General features: G+C 37.1%; 2 protein-coding genes across 3 annotated transcripts; one reads left to right on the top strand and one right to left on the bottom strand.

The window, feature by feature from the left end:
• Positions 1 to 1,722: 1,722 nt before the first annotated feature.
• Mys45A (SDA1 domain containing protein Mys45A) lies at positions 1,723 to 6,839 on the top strand (the record flags this gene model as incomplete). The annotated part of the gene is given in 3 exon segments (XM_070101969.1): positions 1,723 to 1,948; positions 2,208 to 2,399; positions 5,024 to 6,839. Coding segments are annotated over 3 exon segments (2,121 nt in total). The 3' UTR covers positions 6,752 to 6,839.
• Positions 6,840 to 7,005: 166 nt separating this feature from the next.
• On the bottom strand, positions 7,006 to 23,774 carry PIG-V (phosphatidylinositol glycan anchor biosynthesis class V). Of its 2 annotated transcripts, XM_053797047.2 has the most exons (8): positions 23,672 to 23,774; positions 22,855 to 22,994; positions 20,649 to 21,259; positions 20,283 to 20,427; positions 19,719 to 19,877; positions 17,757 to 17,870; positions 15,490 to 15,651; positions 7,006 to 11,891 (listed from the first exon to the last, which is right to left on the bottom strand). In XM_053797047.2, the coding sequence occupies exons 2-8, from the start codon at positions 22,927 to 22,929 to the stop codon at positions 11,619 to 11,621; spliced, it is 1,539 nt and encodes a 512-aa protein (XP_053653022.1). In that variant the 5' UTR covers positions 22,930 to 22,994; positions 23,672 to 23,774; the 3' UTR covers positions 7,006 to 11,618. The 2 variants fall into 2 exon arrangements, with proteins under 2 accessions (XP_053653022.1, XP_069958072.1); XM_070101971.1 differs by lacking the exon at positions 22,855 to 22,994 and having other exon boundaries at positions 20,649 to 20,970; positions 23,672 to 23,762.
• Between the last annotated feature and the right edge of the window lie 1,319 nt (positions 23,775 to 25,093).

The raw sequence follows: 25,093 nt of genomic DNA, 5'->3' as shown, positions 1-25,093 counted from the left end.
ACATAATTCATACAAATCAGCATGTGTAGATTACCTAGGATAACCCAAAAAAATCAAACTGACCTATTTCCATTGGGGTCCTATACTAATTGCTCTTATGTGTACCTGTGCCTAAATAAACTTGCTTACTGACATCGGTGGAAATTTCACTTCATCTGTCTCTTTTGGGTTATTTTAGGTAATTTAGAAGATTACTATGTATGATAATAATCATCGCCCAAATTTGCATATATTTTGTCCGGAGTTTTAATCCCGAGGGTTAGCCACTTGGGATAACCCAAGATAGTCAGTGCATCATCAAGGGACTGTATATCTTATCTTCACTGGGGTCCTTAAATCTTGTCCCCAGGATGCAACCCACATCAGTCGACTATCACCCAGGTACCTACTTACTTGCTAGGTAAGCGGGGTAGCAGGTGTAAGGAAACATGTCCAGCGTTTCCACCCTTCCTGGGGATCGAACCATGGATACTCGGTGTTTGAGTTGAGTGTTGCCTACCTGAATAAACTTACCCCAGTAAAAGTCTCATATTTTTGATTATCTTATAGTAAATGTACACATAACATGTGCCTATAAGGTATGTGCCCTTAAGTCCATTGTAAAAGAAAAATTGTATTACAGCCTCTCCTCACTTGATGACAGAGTTCCGTTCATAAGACCACATTGGTAAACGAGTTTGTTGCTAAGCAAGGAGCATACTATAATGGTAGTGGGTTTGTGTCAGCCATCTTTGATATTTTTTAATGTCACCTGTGCACCATTTATGACATTATTAGTATATTTTTAAATGTCTATACAGTAGTGTACTGTATATTGTAATAAACAGGATAGAGGAAATCAGCTCTAATATACATTATTTAGGTATTCATACTGGTCAGAGAGCCCGTCATAAGTCTGAGTCATCGGTAAATGAGTATGTCGCTAAGTGAGAAGAGGCTGTATGTACCCAAAGCCAAAATAAAAACTTTTAGCCTTTTATTTAGGCTTTATGTGCAGTTTTTCTACAATGCTCTTGAGAATACACATTAGGGGCAAATAAAAAATTAATTATGCATATTTAACCTAGGATGACCTAATTAAGTCAGCCCATATGATTTATTTATTTAGGTACACATAAGTACAATTAGCATACATAGAGTAACATCTGTAAGTTACCTAGGATAACCCAGAATATCACACAAAGTTATTTCTGGTGGTATCTTGTAGTGCAGTGGTTATCATGCGTGGCTCACACACAAGAAGTCATAGGGTTGACGCCTACTATGAGGCAAGACATATGAGAAAGTCCAACACTTCCCTCCATTACCAAGCAGTAGTAAATAGATACCCAAGAATTAGTAGATTGTTTTGGGTCACATCCTGGTGAACCAAAAATGAACCCCAAGAAAAACAAGCCCCAATGATTGGCTGTATTTGGTTATCTTATGTTACCATCCCTTGGATTAATGATCTAATTAAGGTCTTCTTTTTCTATGCAGAATCTTATTCTACTTGATGCTGGAGAAGAGCTCTTGATTAAAAAAACTGGAGCTGCCTTCCATTTTATTGGGTCACATCTGATTGGCTCCAGTTCCCAAAATACTGTATGACCCCTATAGGTTTAGTGCTCTCCCTATGTGTGTAATAATAAACTTATTGATATTTATGCAAGTACTGTAACATTATTCCATAGTATACGTAATTTTCTAGGTATATTTTACACCTTGTATTTTTATCTACAGATATTTATGCAAAGTCTGTTTCATAATGGAGAAGACTCAAGCTAATAACAACAAGTTACCATCAAATATACCACAACTTCAGAATCTTATCAAGCGTGATGCAGCCTCCTACACTGAAGAGTTTGAGAGGCAACATTCTGTTTATAAAGCAATATGTGTTATCTTTGAACAAAACCCAACCATCTACATTGAAGACTTGTACCAGATGGTTATGTTTTTAGCTCAGGTGAGACCATTTGCATGCCTTTTTTTTATGCAATGTTATGTTGCTTTGATTTTTTGTGCCGTTGATGAAGGAATAGTTTTCCTAAATATATTTTCCTGTTTTTAATATTTGTAAATTCATAGAAAAATATGCCAAAGTTTTATAATCAAATATTCACTATATATTACTTTTATTACTGTATAAGTCGTGCAATACATAAACAGTTATAAAAGATTATTAATTTTTATAGTGTTAATAATGATAACCTATATATCTGCAGATAGCCCATTGTTACCCAGATAGGCTGAAGGATTTTCCACAAGACTTGGTGACCCTTCTGAAGCGCCATTGTTCCGTTTTGCATCCAGATATGAGGATGGCTTTTGTTAAGGCATTGGTGCTACTACGCAACAAAAACATGATTTCTCCAATTGATCTTCATATGTTGTTCTTTCAGCTTCTGCATTGCCAAGTAAATTTAAAATGAGTTTTTTTATTTTATTTTTATTGACTTGAATTTATATCAAAGATGGTTTGGAATACAACTGTATATAGCATATGTAAAGTTGTTAATTTTTGTTTTTTTATTTTTTATAGAATTATTACATTTAAAAAAAAAAATTAAACACTGACCATCTCCCGCCAAGTTAGGGTGACTCGACAAAAAGAAAACACTATCACCATCATTCAGTCACTGTCTTTGAAGGGCACTGGCATCATAGTTCAGATGACCCTCCAAACTGCAACATCCCCATCCTTCCTTCAGAGTGCAGGCATTGTACTTCCCACCTCCAGAACTCGAGTCTCACGGACTGGTTTCCTGAATCTCTTCATAAATGCTACCTTACTCACTGGTTTCTTGAATCTCTTCATAAATGCTACCTTACTCACACTCCAATAGCATGCCAAATCATGAAATCTACTTGCCTCCACTTTTCTAGCATGCTCACACAAGCTTGTTGGATGTCGCCTCTAGCACTGAAAACCTTTACCCCCCTTTCCCCAGCCTTTTCTTAAGATGACCTTTAGTCTTCCTTCCCTCCACCCCATATTAATACACCCTCCTAATCATCCTGTTTTGCTGCATCATCTCTAAATGTCTAAATTACCTCAACAACCCCTCTGCAGCCCTCTGAATAATACTTTTGATGACTTCATACCTCTTAATCTCCGAATTCTCTGCTATAGTACAGTGGACCCTCGAGTTTCGGCAGCCTCGACTTTCGCGAAATTCGACCTTCGGCGAGTTTTTTTGGCAAAATTTGGCCTCGACTTTCGTGATTAGACTCGTGTTTCGGCGACCGTCCAGTACCCATCCGCCCGTCACCGCACACGCCAAGCCAGTTTCCCACGCCATTCACACTCAGTGTGCCATTGTATACCAACACGTGACCATCACCCTGTGGGTTCATACAATACATTTCATAATAATCCATTGTTTTTTGTGCTTGCAACTGCTAAGTAAGTCATCATGGACCCAAGGAAAGCTAGTGCAAGCCCTTTGGTAAATGAAGTGAGGAACACGATCCAGAGGGATTTTGAAGGGTTTGAGGCAGACCCTGTCCCTGCTGACCCTCTGCCTGTTGTGGAAGGTGTTGTGGCATTGGGCAAGTCCATGGGGTTGGAGGTGAGTGAGAGATGTGGAAGAGTTGGTGGAGGACCACAGGGAAGAGCTAACCACTGACGAACTGCAAGAGCTTCAACTGGAACAGCATCAGGCCACAGCCGAGGAACTTGCTTCAGAGGAGGAGGAAAAGAGAGTGAAGGAGGTTCCTTCTTCAGTGATTAAGGACGTGTGTGGAATGTGGAATGAGTTGCAAAGTTTTGTTAAAAAGTATCACCCTGACCAAGCTGAAACAAGCCATATCTGCAACATGTACAATGACAGTGTTGTGTCCCACTTCAGGGAAATCTTAAAGAAACGCCAGAAAAAGACCTCTCTGGACAGATATTTTGTGTGACAGGGGTCTAGTGACTCTCAAGTTGTTCCCAGTGGCATTAAAAGAAGAAGGGAAGTAACCCCAGATAAGGACTTGCTACCTAAAGTCCTAATGGAAAGAGATTCTCCTTCCAAACAATAGTGTACACCTTCCTCCTATCCCCTCCTCCAGTCTTCCATCCACCCAGAAGTCTTCAGTAAAGGTAAGTGTAATGTTATTATTATTTTTTATATGCATGTACTTGATTTCTCATTGATTTCAGTATATAAATCTTTATTTAATTTGAAAAAAAAAATAGTTTATTTTAATATTTTTGGGTGTCTGGAACGGATTAATTTTATTTCCATTATTTCGTATAGGGAAAATTGTTTCGAGTTTCGTGAATTTCGACTTTCGGCAGGCTCTCTGGAACGGATTAATCACGAAACTCGGGGGTCCACTATACTCTGGTACATACAAGTGATTACTAATGTGTTTACAGTTTATTTAGGTACATAATAGGTATGCTCATACTGCACAGCACTTTGGGTAAATTTAAACTAGAGCCAAAACTACATTACTGTACTTATGAAGGTATTACATGGTTTGATTTTTTTTAAGATATTGATGATAATATATTAGGATTGTCTAAAAATAAGTAATATTAATTAATACAGCTTCTACTCCCTTAACAACGGAGTTCCGTTCCTAAGACCACGTTGGTAAACGAATTCGTCACTAAGCAAGGAGCATACTATAATAGTGGGTTTGTGTTAACTATCTTTGATATTGTTTTAATGTCACCTTTGCACCATTATAACATTTTTAGTATAATTTTAAATGCTTATACAGTAGTGTACTATATACTGTAATAAACAGAATAGAGGAAATCAGCTCTAATATACATTACATGTATTTAGGTATGCATTCTGGTCAGAGAGCTGTCATAAGTTCGTGTCGTCGGTAAACGAGTACATTGCTAAGTGAGGAGAGGCTGTACATAATTAAATACAGTAATAAAAACTTTTTAAATACTGTAATAATAATGTATAGTGCTTTTATGTAGAACATTATATTTGTGAGATTTAGGTAATGCTAAAATCTTGAAATGTTCATACATGTAAATGCATTTTCAATGTTTTACTTCATTATATTTAGTTATACATTTACATTTCAGGACAAGAACCTCCGCCAATTTCTAAAGGAGAACATAGTTACAGACATCAAGAATATTAATTCTAAGGGTAAAAATATGAAGTTAAATAAGGAATTACAAAACTTCATGTACGAGATGCTTACATCAAAGCATGCAGTCGCTGCTAAAACATCTCTTGATGTGATGGTTGAATTATACAACAAGCATGTTTGGAATGATGCCAAAACTGTCAACATTTTAGCAAGTGCCTGCTTTTCAAAAGTCACAAAAATTATGGTAGCGGCAATTAAATTTTTTATTGGTAAGGATAATGAGGAAGCAGAAGAAACAGATTCAGATTGTGAATCTGAGAATGAAAATAATGTTTTAAAATCTACAATGATGGCTTTGAAGGTTAGCAAGAAAACAAAAAAGAAGCAAAGAAAACTGGAAAAAGCCAAATATATTGCTCAAAAAAATCAAAAGAAGAAAAAAGCTAAGGCAAGTTTTGATTTTTCAGCTTTACACTTAATTCATGACCCACAGGATTTAGCTGAGAAATTATATAAACGTTTAGAAAAGATGAACGAAAGATTTGAAGTTAAACTAATGACCATGAATATGATCTCTCGCCTGATTGGTGTCCATCAACTGTACTTGCCCAACTTTTATCCTTTAGTTCAAAGATTCTTATTCCCTCACCAACGGGAAGTCACCAAGGTTATGGTATTTGCTGCACAAGCAGCCCATAACCAAGTTCCCCCAGATGATCTAGAGCCAGTAGTTCGTACTCTTGCTAACAACTTTGTTACTGAACGTTATTCCAGCGAAGTTATGGCAATGGGTTTAAATGCAATAAGGGAACTTTGTGCAAGGAATCCTTATTGTATGTCTGATGATTTATTACAAGACTTAACTCAGTACAAGACTTACAAAAACAAGGGAGTAATGATGGCTGCCAGATCACTTTTATCCCTCTTTAGAGGGAAAAACCCTGAGCTCCTTGCTAAAAAGGATCGGGGAGCTCCAAGTGAACTTCGTATGGAGAAAAAAGTTGAACAGTTTGGAGAAAACAGTGCTGTGAGCTATATTCCTGGTGCTGAAATTTTAACATTTAAAACTCAGGGTGATGATGAGGGCATTGGATTAGGTGACACTGACAGTGATGATGAATGGGTTGATGTCTCCCACTCTGATAATGAAATGGATACAGAGGAGGAGAATAATAAAGCTGTCAATAAAAGTACAGATGGTAATAAAGAAGAAGAGAAAGTCTTTTCCACTAAAGATGCCCTAAAAGAAGTAATGAAGCTAACTGCCAAGGAGAGAGCAGCACGGGCAGCTGATGTTGTCAGCTCTCGCTTCCTTTCTGATGCTGATTTTGCCAAAATAGCTGCTGTTCAGGCAGCCAAAGAGGTAGAAATGTTTAGTAACAGTAGAAAGAACAAGAAACGAAAGAGGGCAGTTGAAAATAATGCTGAATCTGGAGAGCTTGTATCTTTGAAGAGTATTGAAATGATTTACAAGAAGAGGAAGCATAATAAGGATGCTAGAATGGAAACCATCATGGGAGGGAGGGAAGGCAGAGATAAGTTTGGTGCAAAGAGAGGGCGTATGAACCCAAATGCATCAACTACTAATAGAGAGAAATTTAAAACTAAGAGTTTTATGATGGTGAAATATAAAGTGGCTGGAAAGCAAAAGCGGTCTTTCCGGGAGAAGCAGATAAGGCTCCGAAATTCTTTGTTAAAACAAAAGAAAAATTATTAATGGTTTCTCTTTAATTAGAGTTTTTATATACCAAAATCAAATAATTTCTATCATGTCTTCAGTTTACAATAAAAGTTTGATTTTATGAGCATTTTGTTTCACTTCCTTATTCCATAAAAGTTATTTGGTGAAAGATCATATGGGTATGTGTATAGAGCTTTAGTTATTATATAACCTAAATAGGTCATACAGCTATGCAAACCCTAACAACAGAAAACTAAATTCAATAAATTAAGGTATAACAAAAACTTGAAAAGTGTTGCTTCATTTTATTATACAAGATCAAATATTCTTGAGAAGTGCTAAACTCATGTGGGCTATTTAGCACCCATTTCATTAGGATTCATTATGTAAAGAAAAATGGCATAGACTACTGAGTACTAACAAGCAAAATACAGTACAGTACTTTTAAGAATGTACAATTTATGTAAATAAAATATGCCATTACAGGTAATGGTAAAATTGTATTGTGTATAAATTGTCATGCCATTTTTTTTATTCAAGACAACAGTATCAACAATGAAATGTAATAACTAGATTTTTAACCTGTTCACTGATTAATGGCTAAGCAATTTTTTTTTTTTTCAACAAGTCGGCCGTCTCCCACCGAGGCAGCAATATCTACAATATCTACAATAAAATGACTAGATTTTTAAATTTTATTCATTAGTTTATTGTTAAATGTTTTAACTTCTTTTTTAGCTAACTGGAAAACATCTGTTGCTGACAATTTCATATTTACACTAATCTTGTTCACATGACATTAACAACTTTCAGTAGATTAGCTGAAAATTCAAGGGCTAATAATGCATATACTTTATTTTACTCATAATGGACGGAGGGATAACACTCATGTGATGCAATTACATATGGAACCCAGGCTTATAAATATGAAATAATTTAGATTGAATACTATTATTATTATTACCATCAAAATTAAGCACTAAACCCACAAGGGTCATACAGCAATATACTGAATATTATTTTTTTTTTCAACAAGTCGGCCGTCTCCCACCGAGGCAAGGTGACCCAAAAAGAAAGAAAATCCCCAAAAAGAAAACACTTTCACCATCATTCAACACTTTCATCTCACTCACACACAATCACTGTTTTTGCAGAGGTGCTCAGAACACAACAGCTCAGAAGCACATACATACAAAGATACACAACATATCCCTCCAAACTGCCAATATCCCAAAACCCCTCCTTTAGAGTGCAGGCATTGTACTTCCCATTTCCAGGACTCAAGTCCGGCTATATAAAAATAACCGGTTTCCCTGAATCCCTTCACTAAATATTACCCTGCTCACACTCCAACAGATCGTCAGGTCCCAAATACCATTCGTCTCCATTCACTCCTATCGAACACGCTCATGCACGCCTGCTGGAAGTCCAAGCCCCTTGCCCACAAAACCTCCCTCACCCCTTCCTTCCAACCTTTTCGAGGATGACCCCTACCCCGCTAAGCCACAAGGGCTATACAGCAATATACTGAATAGCATACTGCCAAAACTGAAATTTGAAGTACAACAATGTACATTTTTTCTCAATTTTCTTAATTGCAAATTTCCTGGATGGAGTACACTGTTCCTTACATACATTCTATTTTATTTTCATTCAACCTACTCTATCTCCTGTTCATTAAAAAATATTAAAATGCTAGTAGGCTTACACATTTGTTTATTAAGGATGAATAAGTAGCTCATTTTAATACACTTTTCTTTTACTGGATTCACTAGTTTTCTACATTAAAGTCTTGTGACAGTTTCACAAATGAGTGAGTAGAGTGAATATTTAAGAAGCATTCCAATGTATAACTGAATATTTTTCTAATATGTCTCCCTTCAAGGGAGGTTCCTTGATGTCAGTAAGAGGCTCTTGGTCTAAGATATTGGATCTAACCTTCCCTTTCTTGGATCGAACTTGACAGCCTCTCATTTCCCCAGGCACTATAACCCCTATGGGTTGAGTGCTTCCCCATGAATGCAATAAGTAATGCATCAATTCAAATTGTCTTGTTAATGTTTAAAACTATGTGTACAGGGTCTTTGGTGCCCATACATGACGGTGGACTGAATTATTAGACATTCGCTGGTGGTCCAATGGACTGCTTTGCTGATGCTGTATAGTACCCTAAACTTTACTATTTTACCAGAAATACTAAAAAGGAAAACGTTCAACATTTCTTGATTAATTTGTAACAAAATATATACTGCGTCATGTCCACCAATTAAGTCACATTTTGTTTTATTTTATATATAGGGTATGCAAATACAGGAAATATGAATGTATTCAGGAGGTGAATGTATTCAGATATTTGGGAGTGGACGTGTCAGCAGATGGGTCTATGAAAGATGAGGTAAATCATAGAATTGATGAGGGGAAAAGGGTGAGTGGTGCACTTAGGAGTCTGTGGAGACAAAGAACTTTGTCCTTGGAGGCAAAGAGGGGAATGTATGAGAGTGTAGTTTTACCAGCACTCTTATATGGGTGTGAAGCATGGGTGATGAATGTTGCAGCGAGGAGAAGGCTGGAGGCAGTGGAGATGTCATGTCTGAGGGCAATGTGTGGTGTGAATATAATGCAGAGAATTCGTAGTTTGGAAGTTAGGAGGAGGTGCGGGATTACCAAAACTGTTGTCCAGAGGGCTGAGGAAGGGTTGTTGAGGTGGTTCGGACATGTAGAGAGAATGGAGCGAAACAGAGTGACTTCAAGAGTGTATTAGTCTGTAGTGGAAGGAAGGCGGGGTAGGGGTCGGCCTAGAAAAGGTTGGAGGGACGGGGTAAAGGAGGTTTTGTGTGCGAGGGGCTTGGACTTCCAGCAGGCATGCGTGAGCGTGTTTGATAGGAGCGAATGGAGACAAATGGTTTTTAATACTTGACGTGCTGTTGGAGTGTGAGCAAAGTAACATTTATGAAGGGGTTCAGGGAAACCGGCAGGCTGGACTTGAGTCCTGGAGATGGGAAGTACAGTGCCTGCACTCTGAAGGAGGGGTGTTAATGTTGCAGTTTAAAAACTGTAGTGTAAAGCACCCTTCTGGCAAGACAGTGATGGAGTGAATGATGGTGAAAGTTTTTCTTTTTCGGGCCACCCTGCCTTGGTGGGAATCAGCCAGTGTGATAATAAAAATATATGATAATTAATGGGAAGACTGAAAAAATTGAATTTAGAACCTGTGAATTTGGAATGATTATTGTAATTTGTTTTTCTGATAACTATTATATACTCACTCACTCTTGCAATCCATCTAAGTGACTTCTATTTTACTTTACTTGTATACTGTATATTCAGCTTAATAGTTTCAAGCATCATTAAATTTGATTGAATTTTAATTTGACTTAATGAATTAGGAAACCCTCAATGAAACAGATTAATAGGAGAAAGAAGTCAGCGGGCATCAAGTAATGGCAATGGTGGTGAATAGAGATGAGATTGTTTTGCTGCAATTCTAACAAAAGTGGGCAATTCTGTAGCTAAGGGACTTTCTCCATTGTTTTTGAATCTGCTGAGCCAGTGGATTTTGTCCAGTATTTCCAAAGTTCATTAAACTGAAGGTTTAATGTACTTTTATATTCTATGCCTCACTTTACATATTTACTTACAGAGTTCTACTTCCTTACTCAACTTCTTATTCAAGTGAAAACAAGCTACATTACTGCAACTGCATTTTTCTTGGTATGACATTAATATGTAATCCATAAGATATGATCAGTTACATCATCTATGAGTTTATAAATTAATATTAATACTGCATAAATTGATCAGCAATTTGCTTACTTTATCTTTCAAGTTCAGTCTGCCTGAAACACTTCATTTTATCTCTGTAAATGTTCTTATACAACTCAATAAAAGAGGAAATACTATTTTAAATTTTGTAAAATACCATCCAGCTTATGATTAAGATGCATATATAACACTGGTATTTTTATGCCAAAAGGTCCAACTTCATCAGGTGACTAGAGGAGACTGGAGACAGTGGAAAAAGTAGATTTAATTTTGAATTGTTCAGCCCCTGAGCCTCAGTAATACTCTAAACACATTACATTATACTGTATTCCCAAGTATAATGATTAACGGGGTGAAAAATCCACAGATTATTAAAATGGCTCTTCCATCTATGGGATAACTAAAGTATACAGTACTGAAAAATGTCTGGTTTCTAGGCAGTATGCTACAAGCTAAGTGCTATGGACTTCATACACAAATAAATGAGCAATGAGCTTTAGTTTCATAAGAGCAACTCACTGTCATGAGAAATATTTAATCTTTTAATTATTCTATTATGACAGACTGAAAAATTACAGTTTAATGTAATTTAAGAAATATTTGTCTTTGGCAAAACAGGAATGTAATTATTAGGGTTATCTTAAAGATAACACTTATTTCTTGTATAGTTACAATTCCAAATTACTTTTATAGAAATCAAGAGAACTTTACAAGCTTATAGAAATCCTAAGGAAATAAGTACAGTACTCTCAAAATTTTAGATCATAGTTAAATTACATGCTTTACAAAGCACTAGAACCATTCAGCTATTTAGTGATAACATTTTCCAGCTATCTGAACAATTTACTACTGTCAATACTAATTTGCTACTATCAAGACTAGTTTACTGTTTTATCATAAACAAACAATATGCAAACAATTTCAGTCACTGTTATTTAGACTGAAAAATGATTTGCTCGATTTTTAGTCAGGCACTCAGATTATTTTTAGTTCAATGTAATAGCATCTGCTATTTATTTTTAAGTATTTTTTGAGCTCATTTCAGTTTGTTCAGATATATACAAGGATATCAACAAATAAATAAGAAATATATTCTCAATAAATTATTCTGGTGGAAGGGGGAGAGGGGTTATCATCCATTTCAGGTCCATGGTAAAAAATTGGAGTACAAAATTATACCTATCAAAAAATACAGTATAAAATATGACAAAATAACTTGTCCCCAAAATGGTCTGGGCAACTCTGAGAGAAGAGAAACTTGGTAACGCTTAGTCATGTTGGAGAGGCATTCAGCCAGGTCATCTTCGTTTTCTCTGGAGTTTTCCTCAGCCGAGTTCTTGGGCTGGTCGGAGATAAGATGGGCAGCAAACCAGTACACAACTGGACAACTAGAGCACAACAGTCTTGTGGTCACCTGTTAAAAAGTTACTCCTCAGTCAGCAACTGAAGACTATTTAGCACTGACAATATATATGTACAGTGGACCACCGGATAACGATATTATTTCAATCCAGAAGTCTGTTTGGGTGCCGTTATAGACCGAATTTGTTCCCATAAGAGATATTGTGAATTAGATTAGTCCGTTTCAGACCCCCAAAAATACACCTACAAAAGCACTTACAAAAATACACTTACATAATTGGTCGAGTTGGAGGCTGATCATTATGCGGCGGTCCACTGTATACTGTACATGTACTGTAATATGAGTAATGCCACCTAGTGCGGTATTGTTACTGCTGCTCATCATTACAGTAGGATGGGACCAGTCATTATTAATTATGAGGAAGCATGAAACTCATATGGGTTATACAGCATCTGAGGAATGGGAGTTAATCAGGTTTGATCCAAGGAAGGGGAGGGTAGTTTCAATTGCTTAAATAAAGAGCCCTTTGCCAACATTGAAGGAGGAAGTGGTCACTGACAAGAGTAAATAATTATTTCAAGTGAAATCTTACTAGGATCCTCCAACTGATCCTCCAACTATCAAATTAATTTTCCCTAGGATACTCTCCACTGTTCATTTATAATGGAAGAGTTAACCAGCCCAGACATTAAATTCAACATTCACGAGTAAATATTTTTTCTATATGATTTAAAATTTGATTTACTGTACCACTGTACAGTGGACCCCCGCATACCGTTGGCCTTACATAACGTTAAATCCGCATACTGATACATTTTATCGCTAAGATTTTGCCTCGCATACCGCTAAAAAACCCGCTCAACGCTGTTCGTCCGAGACGCGTCTAATGTGTGGCCTTAGCCAGCCTCACATGTTCCGCCGGTGGCATTGTTTACCAGCCAGCCTCCGCGGTAACATCCAAGCATACAATCGGAACATTTCGTAGTATTACAGTGTTTTTGGTGATTTTATCTGCAAAATAAGTGACCATGGGCCCCAAGAAAGCTTTTAGTGTCAACCCTACAGGAATAAGGGTGAGAATTACTATAGAGATGAAGAAAGAGATCATTGATAAGTATGAAAGTGGAGTGCGTGTCTCCGAGCTGGCCAGGTTGTATAATAAACCCCAGTCAACCATCGCTACTATTGTGGGCAACAAAAAGGCAATCAAGGAAGCTGTTCTTGCCAGAGGTTCAACTGTGTTTTCGAAACAGAGATCGCAAGTGATGGAAGATGTTGAGAGACTCTTATTGGTGTGGATAAATGAAAAACAGATAGCAGGAGATAGCATCTCTCAAGTGATCATAAGTGAAAAGGCTAGGAAGTTGCATCAGGATTTAATTAAAAAAATGCCTGCAACTAGTGATGATATGAGTGAATTTAAGGCCAGCAAAGGTTGGTTTGAGAGATTTAAGAAGCGTAGTGGCATACATAGTGTGATAAGGTATGGTGAGGCTGCCAGTTCGGACCACAAAGCAGCTGAAAAATATGTGCAGGAATTCAAGGAGTACATAGACAGTGAAGGATTGAAACCTGAACAAGTGTTTAATTGTGATGAAACAGGCCTGTTTTGGAAGAAAATGCCAAGCAGGACCTACATTACTCAGGAGGAAAAGGCACTCCCAGGACATAAGCCTATGAAAGACAGGCTTACTCTGTTGATGTGTTCCAATGCTAGTGGTGATTGCAAAGTGAAGCCTTTATTAGTGTATCACTCAGAAACTCCCAGAGCGTTCAGGCAAAAGAATATCCTCAAGGCTAATTTGTGTGCTGTGGAGGGCAAACAGTAAGGCATGGGTCACTAGGGACTTTTTCTATGACTGGTTACACCATGCATTTGCCCCCAATGTGAAAGATTACCTAACTGAAAAGAAATTAGACCTTAAGTGCCTCCTGGTGTTAGACAATGCCCCTGGTCATCCTACAGACGTGGCAGAGCGACTTTATGGAGACATGAAGTTCATTAAGGTGAAGTTTTTGCCTCCTAATACCACTCCTCTCCTGCAGCCCATGGACCAGCAGGTTATTGCAAACTTCAAAAAACTGTACACAAAAGCTCTGTTTGAAAGGTGCTTTGTAGTGACCTCAGAAACTCAACTGACTCTAAGAGAGTTTTGGAGAGATCACTTTAATATCCTCAATTGTGTAAACCTTATAGGTAAGGCTTGGGAGGGAGTGACTAAGAGGACCTTGAACTCTGCTTGGAAGAAACTGTGGCCAGAATGTGTAGACCAAAGAGATTTTGAAGGATTTGAGGCTAACCCTGAGAGGAGTATGCCAGTTGAGGAATCAATTGTGGCATTGGGGAAGTCCTTGGGGTTGGAGGTTAGTGGGGATGATGTGGAAGAGTTGGTGGAGGAGGACAATGAAGAACTAACCACTGATGAGCTGCTAGATCAACTTCAACAGCAAGAGGCCAGACCTGAGGAAACTTGTTCGGCAGAGGGGAGAGAGAAATTGAAGAAGTTGCCTACTACAAAGATTAAGGAAATCTGTGCAATGTGGCTGAAAGTGCAAACCTTTATGGATGAAAATCACCCTCACACATCTATTGCAAGCCGTGCTGGTGACTATTACACTGACAATGTTGTGAAACACTTTAGGGAAGTCATAAAGGAACGAGAGGTACAGGCCACTATGGACAGATATGTTGTGCGACAGAAGTCCAGTGACTCTGAAGCTGGTCCTAGTGGCATTAAAAGAAGAAGGGAAGTAACCCTAGAAAAGGACTTGACACCTCAAGTCTTAATGGAAGGGGATTCCCCTTCTAAACACTAAGACTCTCTCCTCCTCCCATCCCATCAATCATCACCAGATCTTCAATAAAGGTAAGTGTCATGTAATTGTGCATGCCTTTTTCAGTTTGTGTGTATTAAAATTAATATTTCATGTGGTAAAAATGTTTTTTTTTCATACTTTGGGGTGTCTTGCACGGATTAATTTGATTTCCATTATTTCTTATGGGGAAAATTCATCCGCATAACGATAATTTCGCATAACAATGAGCTCTCATGAACGGATTAATATCGTTATGCGGGGGTCCACTGTATATTACTTTTGAAAAATAAAAGACTTTCTGTGCTACAGTGGACCAGACCTCTCTGCATATACATGGCCTCCCACTCACAAAAACAGCCTTATTATGCTACAGTTCCTTTATTTCCACTTAATAATCACTGATCACTTTGCCATAAGACACATAATTACTGTAGTAGCCCATCCTGTGAGCCAGATAAATACTGTACTTCTGACAAACCCTAAAACTTACACGGTTTAAGGTAAAGAACCTATCAACTGCCAAGTTCACTATGGCCATACTCTATCCTCAGGTATACATGTACTTTGAACTCTAACATGGTTAAGAACTAAGGTAAACTCAATGTACAGAATATATAATGAAAAATACTTCTTGATATACCATGAGGAACATGTAAAAAAATAGTTTCAACACATACTTGCAATTGATTATTTAATTCGTAACTTTCACATAGTTATAGAACTCACGTTATCATTATATATTTTACTTTACTTTGTGAGTAATGCCAACATTGAACTCTCCTTTATGCAGTATATGAAAAAGAGTAACAGGTGTACATGATCACTTGCTTACCTGAACATGAATGCAGAGAACACAGAAAGCACAAAGACAGAGTGAGTGAGCTGTGTAGATGAAGATTCGCCAAGAATTGATGCCTTCCTCTGGCCAAAAATAAGACTGTTTACTGCTCCTCTGTTCTGTCACAGATTGAGGAATGCCTAGGGCCCAACAAACCTAAAATATGAGTCATAAATGTACCTATATCTGTCATCTATTAACTTGAAGAAATATATGTATATATAAATTTAACAATATTTCCACATCAGTTAGTGTCCCACTTGCCAAACCCACCATAAAATGTGATACTGTTCAAAAATTCCTCTTAATGTTACAGAGTGCAAAAATGCAGTTCTGCACAATGCAATGAGACATTTACCATACATACATATATGCCTTCACTCTTGTCCTTCCACTTAATTTACTAGCTTTTCAATTATAGTTATTCACCTTTCACAGAAAACCATGTCTCATTTCATGTCCATAATACATCCGAAGCCATTTTATTCTTGCAGCATTTTAGACTTTTCTTTCCTCAAAAATAGTGGTAATTCTTAATTTCTTAATTCTATATTCTAGATTTTTTTTTTTAACACATTGGCCATTTCCCACCGAGGCAGGGTGACACAAAAAGAAAGAAAAACCCAAAAAGAAAGAAAAATACTTACATCATCATTCAACACTTTCACCATCACTCATACTCGGGGCCAGGAGCTTGGACTCGACCCCTGCAACCTCAACTAGGCGAGTACTAGGTGAGTACTGTCTTTGCAGAGGTGCTAAGATACAACAGTTAAGAGGTCCCTCCAAACTGCCAATATCCCAAACCCCTCCTTTAACCCTTTGACTGTTTTGACCGTATGTATACGTCTTATGAGCCAGTGTTTTGGACGTATATGTATACTCAGTAATTCTAGCAGCTTCAAATCAAGCAGGAGAAAGCTGGTAGGCCCACATGTGAGAGAATGGGTCTGTGTGGTCAGTGTGCACTGTATAAAAAAAAATCCTGCAGCACGCAGTGCATAATGAGAAAAAAAAAAACTCCGACCGTGTTTTTGGATTAAAACGCCGACTTTGAGGTGTATTTTTGTATAGTATTTATGGTTGTATTCTCGTTTTCTTGGTCTCATTTGATAGAATGGAAAACATATTACAGAAATAGAGATGATTTTGATTAGTTTCACGATGAAAATGACCTTGAAATTGAGCTCAAATTAGTCGAAATGTTCGATTTTTACCAATGTTCAAGAGTAAGCAAATCACACCACACGTCCAATACACATCAACTGGGGAGTCTAATATTCTTTTACTAGTGCACTGATATTATTTATACCATTTTTACAATAATGCAGTAGTCTGCATAACAGTAAATCTTCTATTTTATTGTGTGAATAAAAAATCAAAATAGAAAGCAAGAGTAATATAAGAGGGGCCTAGAGATGTGACTAATGAGCAGAGGATATGTTATTTTAGTGCCAAGAATGTCTACATTGTTTATTCTGGACCCTATTTTGAAATTGGCATCTTTTTTAATTTGCGTGAAATTGGCCAAATTGCCAATTTCTGACCACTTTATTAGGTAGTTCAAATTGGTAAATGGGCGGTTTCTTGTACTCACCTGACAGAAAAAATGGAGTTCTAAAGAAATAGCTATGAGTTTGGTCGACTCATACAACGGAATTGGCCAAAAACAGGGCTCAAAGTCGGTGAAATCGCCGATGCATATATGTCGCCAAGACTGCTAACTTCGCGGGAGCATAATTCCGTGAGTTTTCGACCAAATTTCGTACTTTTGGTGTCATTACCATCAGGAAAAGATTCTCCATCATTTCATAAGAAAAAATTTTGTTTTTTTTTCCAAAACTTTTGCGACAGAATGAGTTTCAGAAAGGGGCTTGTGACAGTCAAGGAGTTAAGGTATACACACATAAGAACAGAATAATAATATTTACTCTTTATTTTATGAAAATCTTTTTATAACATGATTTTTTAGCTTATCATGTTATCAATGTAAATAAAGACTAATAATTTAGACATTTAATGCAATATGTCTAATCATTAAGCTCCAATCATGAAAATTGTAATAAACACTTAACAATGAAACAAATGATCCCACAGAGCAATAAAACATTTGAAATCAGTATTGTGTATTTTAGCCTCTTTCTACAGACTACTGTGAGACTGAAACATACAGTAATTAGTTCAAGTAAGTTTATTTATTCTGCAAAGAACTTAGCATCTGCATCAGTCTTAAGATCTACATTCAGACTGGCATAACATACCTGTGGGTTGTCAACCATATACAGTGCAGCATGGCAGATAATGACCATAACAACTGGCAAAGCGAGAATAAAGTTAGGCACCTGCCGCACCTCATAATACCGTAAGAACCCCACCTAAACGGAAAAAAATCAGAATACTGAAGCAATAATTGATTTGATACACAGTAATTTACTATCAATAAAGATATTTGTAATTACTCAGAATATATCCTGATGAATACAGTTAAGTGACATTCATCAAGGTGTCAACTGTATGCCACAATGTGACTTGTATGAGCTATTTGTGTATAGAAAGCATAATTAATGACCAACAAATTATAAATTTCTTCCCAACTACTGTAAGCAATACAGTGCATTATAACAAAATTATCATGATGGAGTATATAATTAAATTTTCAATAAACAATAGGAATTGCAGTGTACAAGACCTATGTTTACAGCTTATATAATATAATGTATATACAGTGGACCCCCGGTTAACGATATTTTTTCATTCCAGAAGTATGCTCAGGTGCCAGTACTGACCGAATTTGTTCCCATAAGGAATATTGAGAAGTAGATTAGTCCATTTCAGACCCCCAAACATACACGTACAAACGCACTTACATAAATACACTTACATAATTGGTCGCATTGGGAGGTGATCGTTCGGGGGTCCACTGTATATGACATTTTGTAATACCCAAAGTTAACGAGAAGATAAATGTCTTGAAAATAAGACATATTACTGTTTATGTTGAACTAATGACTTCATTGCAAAGAAACTGTATGTCATCCTTCAATAAAAAAGTCAAATAGTTTGAACATACAAATGGAAATTTTCCTTATCCAGCTTGAGTGCATTAATATAATGAAAGAAAATGCAACAATATACTGATCTGGACACCTCTCTCATTTGTGAAAGGAATTACAGTAGTGTATTTTCCATTTCTAAATCTATGAAACATCACGGAATACATTTGTAATGATACAGAGTAGGATGAAAAAATCAGAGTATAATAAGGTCCAACCTTTTCTAGGGTGGCTCCTACCCTGCCTTCCATCCACTACAGATCTATACACCCTCTAAGTCATCCTATTTTGCTCCATCTCCTATAAATGTCCAAACCACTTCAGTAACTCTTCCACAGACCTCTGGATAAAACTTTTAGCAATCCCACACCTCCTCCTAATCTCCAGGCAACGAATTCTCTGTATAATATTTACACTACACATTGTTCTCAGACATGATATGTCTACTTCCTCCAGCTTCTTCCTTGCTGCAACATTCACAACTCATTCATAACACTCATATAAGAAGTGTTGACCACTATACTCTCATACATTCCCTTTTTGCCTCCATGGATAATGTTCTTTGTCTCCACAGATGCCTCAATGCAACAACCCCCCTTCCTCATCAATTCTATAGTTCACCTCATCTTTCACAGACCCATCCACCAACAAGTCCACTCCCAAATATCTGAACACATTTGCTTCCTCCATACTCCGTCCTTCCAATGGTACCATTCATAAAAGCCACTGGATTCAATGTTTTCTTCAGAGAAATAACTGTTGAAAAAATATTTATTTTTATAGTAAAACTAGTTTAATGGACCTTGACTTAATGGATTTTGGATTTAACAGACAAAATCTAGACATTGGATAATGTCTTGCAATAGACATAGTTTAGTCTATTGTTTCCAGAATTGTCTATTATTGTTATGATCCACCGAGTAAATTGCTTTCAGAAACATTGGACTCCCATAATTGTCTGTTTTTGTTACTAAGTGATGGCAAATTACTTTTGGAAAACTCTGACAAAATTCATTATTTCCAGAATTGTCTGTTACTGTTACAATGATGGAAAAACAATCTCATTACTTACTTAATAGACAAATGGCATTACCAGGTATCCTCTCCTCCCTATTAGTCCAGTAAACTGAGAACTCAATGCTTTAGTTAAATGTATGAAGTTCAACTTACCTCCCAGTATTTATCTTGTACGTGAGAATATGCAAGCGGAGGAAAGTTGTAGCACCATTCAGCTTCACCAAGATCTGGGGAGTGCAAGAAGTTGGAGCGTACAAACATCTCGAGATGAGGAGCAAGAGAAGGAGAACTGCCTTCTTCACCACAGTACATCTGTTATAGAGAGGAAAACAAGTATTTTTACAGAAGAGTATGGTTCATAGATCAAGGGATGGGAGGGGAAGAAGTGGCTGTGTATGTGATAATTTGATCTCACTGGGACCAGAAGTTATGCAGATTTCTCTCCTTCTGTAACTGTGCCCTCTACTATGGTCTTTCCCACTTTCGTATTTAAGTCACCCACAACAATCATTCTTTCATTTGCTTCAAAACTCCCTAGTTAGCTGCTTAACAGAACACAAAATCTCACCCCACTTCTCACATTTCAGTTTTACTTTAATCCACATTCTTAAATTTAAACATTTACACTCTTCCAGCCTTTCCATAACTGATCATTTCATACTGCTGGTATTCCTTCTTTAGCTGTAGTTCCCTCTTAATAAATGTAACTTTACTTACATTATAGCACCACATTTGGAAGAGGGCAAATGGAAGGATGACCAGGAAGCAACCAATGAACAGAGGTATGAGAGTATAGTTGAATGTCAGAACCAATACCAGTAGAAGGGACAGCTGGCCAGATTCTGTAGTTGCATTCCGAATTCTGAAATTAGGAAGCATCTTGGAAAACTATGGATATTTGTGGTTAATTTATTACTCCAGTTATGTCAAATGGTCATTCATATGCAGCAATTTAATTACAGATTGTTAAGAAACAACTGGTGAAGATTTTATATTATGGTAGTTTATTTTATACAGTACATTAGAAGATATGTGAAAATATGCAAAATTTTCTCTCTCATAAAATACTCAGTTACAACTCACTTATAGAAATAATTTGAGCAGTCTTGAAGTTTTCTGTAGAGTATGAATCCAACATTAACCAAACCATTTGACCTGGCTGATGAAGCTAATCCAAACACCATGGCAGCAGTAGAGGTGCTCCTGGTCTCATTCATCAAGAGGGCAGAGAATGTTAAGAATGCAAATAGTCCCTCTGAGTATGGTGCAGTGAAAAACACACTTGCCGGGTTCACACAGAAGAGCAGTGCTGCTCGATATGCCAAGACTTGATTCCTTAGCACTTCTTCACTCAATTTATGAAAAACTACTGCAGTCTTTATGAACAGATAAAAGTTTATCAATACTGCAGATATTAGAAGGACACTATAATAATTAAATATAAACTGCAATGGCACATTCAAAATTACAGTGATAAAACGCACTGTTAAAGGAAAGAGTGGAAAAAAAGCAAGTGTGTTCTCATGTGTGTAGCCATACTGTGCAATGTGTAGGAAGTACTGGGCATCCCAGCGCACTAATCCACCCAAGAGAATTTTAACAAGCTGGTCTGGCCATGATACCGGTACACTAGGATCTTCAGGAGAGATGAAAGCATCAGCCTGATGATCGGGGATGAGAAGGTTTGATACAGCCTGTAAATCAAATTAATGAGGTGAATCATTTGTTGCATATTTGTAACATACGATTTACTGTATACTACTGTTACAACATTATGACTCAATAAAGTGTAATGACACGACTGCAAACACACTATACCACAAGCGGGGATTGAACTCATGGTGAGTGAGTCATATTCTTACACTACTACATCTTACCTACATCAGTAAGGATTCCAATGTAACAAAACAAAATATCTAATATCTATAAATGTAGCATTGCAATGACATCAATACTCAATCTTACTTTCTTACCAAGAATATACAGTATTATTTTTACCAAACTTTAAATAATGTAATGGACAATTTTCAAAGACTGCACTGAATTGCAGAATTTACATTTTAAAATTTAAGAAGAACAGCAACGATTATGTAATGTACCCATCATGTAGGATGGTTGTTCATGCAATGGTTGTACTGTCCACCAGCTTGTGTTGGCAAACTTTACTTGGGCAGCATGAACACCATAATAATTTCAAGAGGTTTTATTGCATTAGTGGCAAGTTTGACTTTAATCCTTCTAACAGGTCTGTAGTTTCTTATACATGTATATGGGTACTACCATAACAAAGGATGGAGTGTTATTTCAGTCACAAATGATCATTATTGAACAGGACTACTGAATATATGTAGACTTGTATATTTAGGCTGTCTTTTTAATAATTGATACAGAAGGAGTTGTTAGCCTCTTGCTTTCAGCATTTCCTTATAGGACTGGAGGGAAACAATTCAAGGATAAGAACTATTAAGAAGTGGGCTATTAGCAAATTATTTAAATATTTAAGAGTAGTTATATAAAATTTGTACGTCTCTTATCATTACAGAATGTTATTTATTAAAAATGCAACATTTTCAGTTATAGCACATTATGGTAAAAATTATATTTGGTGCTTAAACAGAAAGTTACTTATATGGCACTGTGATGGTTGGATGATACACTGTACAGTCATGTCTCAAGTACATGCAAAACATCCAAGGAACCAAAACATATACAATAACCTTCAATTGTCCAGAGAAAACCAAGTCCATTGTAAACAACGGACTTGGTTTTTGTCCCATATTTCCAGCCCTCTAAATTGAGGCCCATTAACTTGAAGATCTATTGTATTTATATTTATATATCAGCCATAATAATTAGTTACCTTGGGGTGAAAAGGAGGCCCATAGCTTGTGTCAGGCTCTCAGGTATTATCTATTAACTTGAAATTCACTAAATAATATTCCTAATTTACAGTAAATAGTAATCAGAAAATAGTACAATAACTATGAAGAAACTAGTTCTTAAATATGGATATTTAAAAAAGTACTTGTAGGTATGTATTTTATATAATAGCTCTTGAGTGATTGGGGAAAATGATTAACATAAACAATTATGTACAGTGTATATTGTATTAAACTGCACATACTGTAGTTTTAATATTACTAATGGTATACAATGTGTGTACCTTCAATAATATTTCTTATTCTGGCACAATTATAGGTAGTATACAAAAGTTGCATTTTATGATGACTTAATCTAGGATATACTTAACCTCAAAACTGTCATTATTCAGAAAAGAGCCATAACATACCTGTAGTGCCAATACAATCACCCTCGATGCAATGGCAAAGTTCTTGACTTTCTGTCCCAGAGTATATGTCCTCATCTCTTAGCACGTACCAAAAGGTCAACAAATGACCCTGATAACTGACCATAGGAAGAACCACAAGCCTGAGAACAATGAGTTTTGGAGGGGCCGGTGCAAGAACATTAATCTTTAGAAGAGCCAAATCTAAAAAGTCTTTGAAGGAAGGACTGACCAGGGAAGAGCAACCATGGAAGGTACAACTGACCTGGAAATGATAGCAAGAGGAAGGACGGTCCTGGGAAGGGCAGCAGGGATAAGGATAGACCTGGGAACGGCAGCAGGATTATTATAAAAAAGAAGCGCTAAACCACAAGGGTTATACAGCGCAGACAGCAGCAGAAGGAAGGACGGACCTGGGAAGGTGAGCAGGAGGAAGGACGGACCTGGGAAGGTGAGCAGGAGGAAGGACGGACCTGGGAAGGTGAGCAGGAGGAAGGACGGACCTGGAGGGCCAGCAGAGGGAAGGCCCATGGAAGAGCAGAAGTTAGAATGGACTTGGGAAGGACAACAGGAATTAGGACTTATTCTAGTACAGTTTACACAATATTGGATGATTTACAATTTTCTTACATAAAAACATGTAGATTACCTAGGAGACCCCCAAAACAGATCAAAGTGATATATTTCCTCTGGTGTCCTTGCGACCTAAACATCAGAAACAGTAACCTATTAGATACAGTAAAAAGCAATGACTAATATGGCAGCAACGAATACAGGAACAAAGACTGCCTTCTGAACGACCACAGGAGGAAGGACTGACCTGAGAACAACGGCCTCAAGAGTAAAAACTGAACAGGAATAGCGACCACAGGAGTAAGGGTTAACCAGGACAACAGCAGCAGGAGGTGTCTGACTAGTATTATTGTTGGGTTTAAGAGCTGTCACGGCCTCACTCAGGCAGCATGAACCTCTCCACACCCGAATCAATAAAGTAAAAGTAAGTTTATATAGTTGTTAGTTTAATATCTTTATTATGCACCCCATATATAGGTACAGGTAAGTAAGTAAGTTTACTGAGGTACAGGTACACATAAATAGCTACATAAATTATCATAAATAGCAGCATGTGTAGATTACCTAGGATAACCCCCAAAAAAGTCAGATACATAAATACAGTTACACAAATTATCATACATAGTAGCATATGTGTAGATTACATAGGATAACCAAAGAAAATTCAGACAAATGGCTTATTTTCTTTTTGGTTCTTGTAATATTGTAAACCTTGAAAGTTAAAACAGCTAAGTAACTCAACTGTATGAAAATCTGTTACAATAAAAGGACATATATTTGGAATAAGTTAAACCGAGTAATTTACATTAACATTAAAGAGAGCATCAGCTTACAGTAATAGGCACATACCCTTGAGGAGGAATAAGTTTATTTAGGCACAGGTACACATAAGTACAATTATCTGTTTGTATGCTTAAATTACTAAATAAATAAATAAATAAATCATACATATTGTAAATTACATAGGATAACCCAAAAAAGTCGGACAAAGTAACTTATTTCCATTGGGATCCTTAAAACAATCAGGAAACAGGGCAACTTCTGTTTCCTGCTAACTACTGGCTTTTGTTTCCTGCTAACTACTGGCTGTTGTTTCCTGCTAACTAGTGGCTGTTGTTTCCTGCTAACTAGTGGCTGTTGTTTCCTGCTAACTACTGGTTGTTGTTTCCTGCTAACTACTGGCTGTTGTTTCCTGCTAACTACTGGCTGTTGTTTCCTGCTAACTACTGGCTGTTGTTTCCTGCTAACTACTGGCTGTTGTTTCCTGCTAACTACTGGTTGTTGTTTCCTGCTAACTACTGGCTGTTGTTTCCTGCTGACCAGGAATGGCTTTCTGATAACCAGGAGCTGTTGTTTCCTGATGACCAAGATCTTCTATTTCCTGCTAACAAGGAGCTGTTTTTCCTGCTGACCAGAAGCTGCTGTTTGCTGGTAACTGGGGCTGTTGTTTCCTGCTGATTAGGAGCTTTTGTATCATGCTGACAAAGAGCTGCTGTTTGCTGCTGACCATTTACTGAGATAAAGTAACAGAAAGAGCGATGGATGGACAGCATCCTCTTGATAAGATAAGATTTCGTTCGGATTTTTAACCCCGGAGGGTTAGCCACCCAGGATAACCCAAGAAAGTCAGTGCGTCATCGAGGACTGTCTTAACTGATTTCCATTGGGG

Source organism: Cherax quadricarinatus, chromosome 79 (genome assembly GCF_038502225.1).
Source record: "Cherax quadricarinatus isolate ZL_2023a chromosome 79, ASM3850222v1, whole genome shotgun sequence".
NCBI lineage: Eukaryota > Metazoa > Arthropoda > Malacostraca > Decapoda > Parastacidae > Cherax > Cherax quadricarinatus.
This window is presented reverse-complemented; position numbering and strand designations above follow the sequence as displayed.

Coding starts and splice junctions, on each gene's coding strand:
- PIG-V (XM_053797047.2), bottom strand. CDS start 22,929: ATGAGGACATATACTCTGGGACAGAAAGTCAAGAACTTTGCCATTGCA. Junction 19,878..20,282: donor TCCAAATGTGGTGCTATAAT/GTAAGTAAAGTT, acceptor TCTCTATAACAG/ATGTACTGTGGTGAAGAAGG. Junction 15,652..17,756: donor ATATGGTTGACAACCCACAG/GTATGTTATGCC, acceptor CTCATATTTTAG/GTTTGTTGGGCCCTAGGCAT.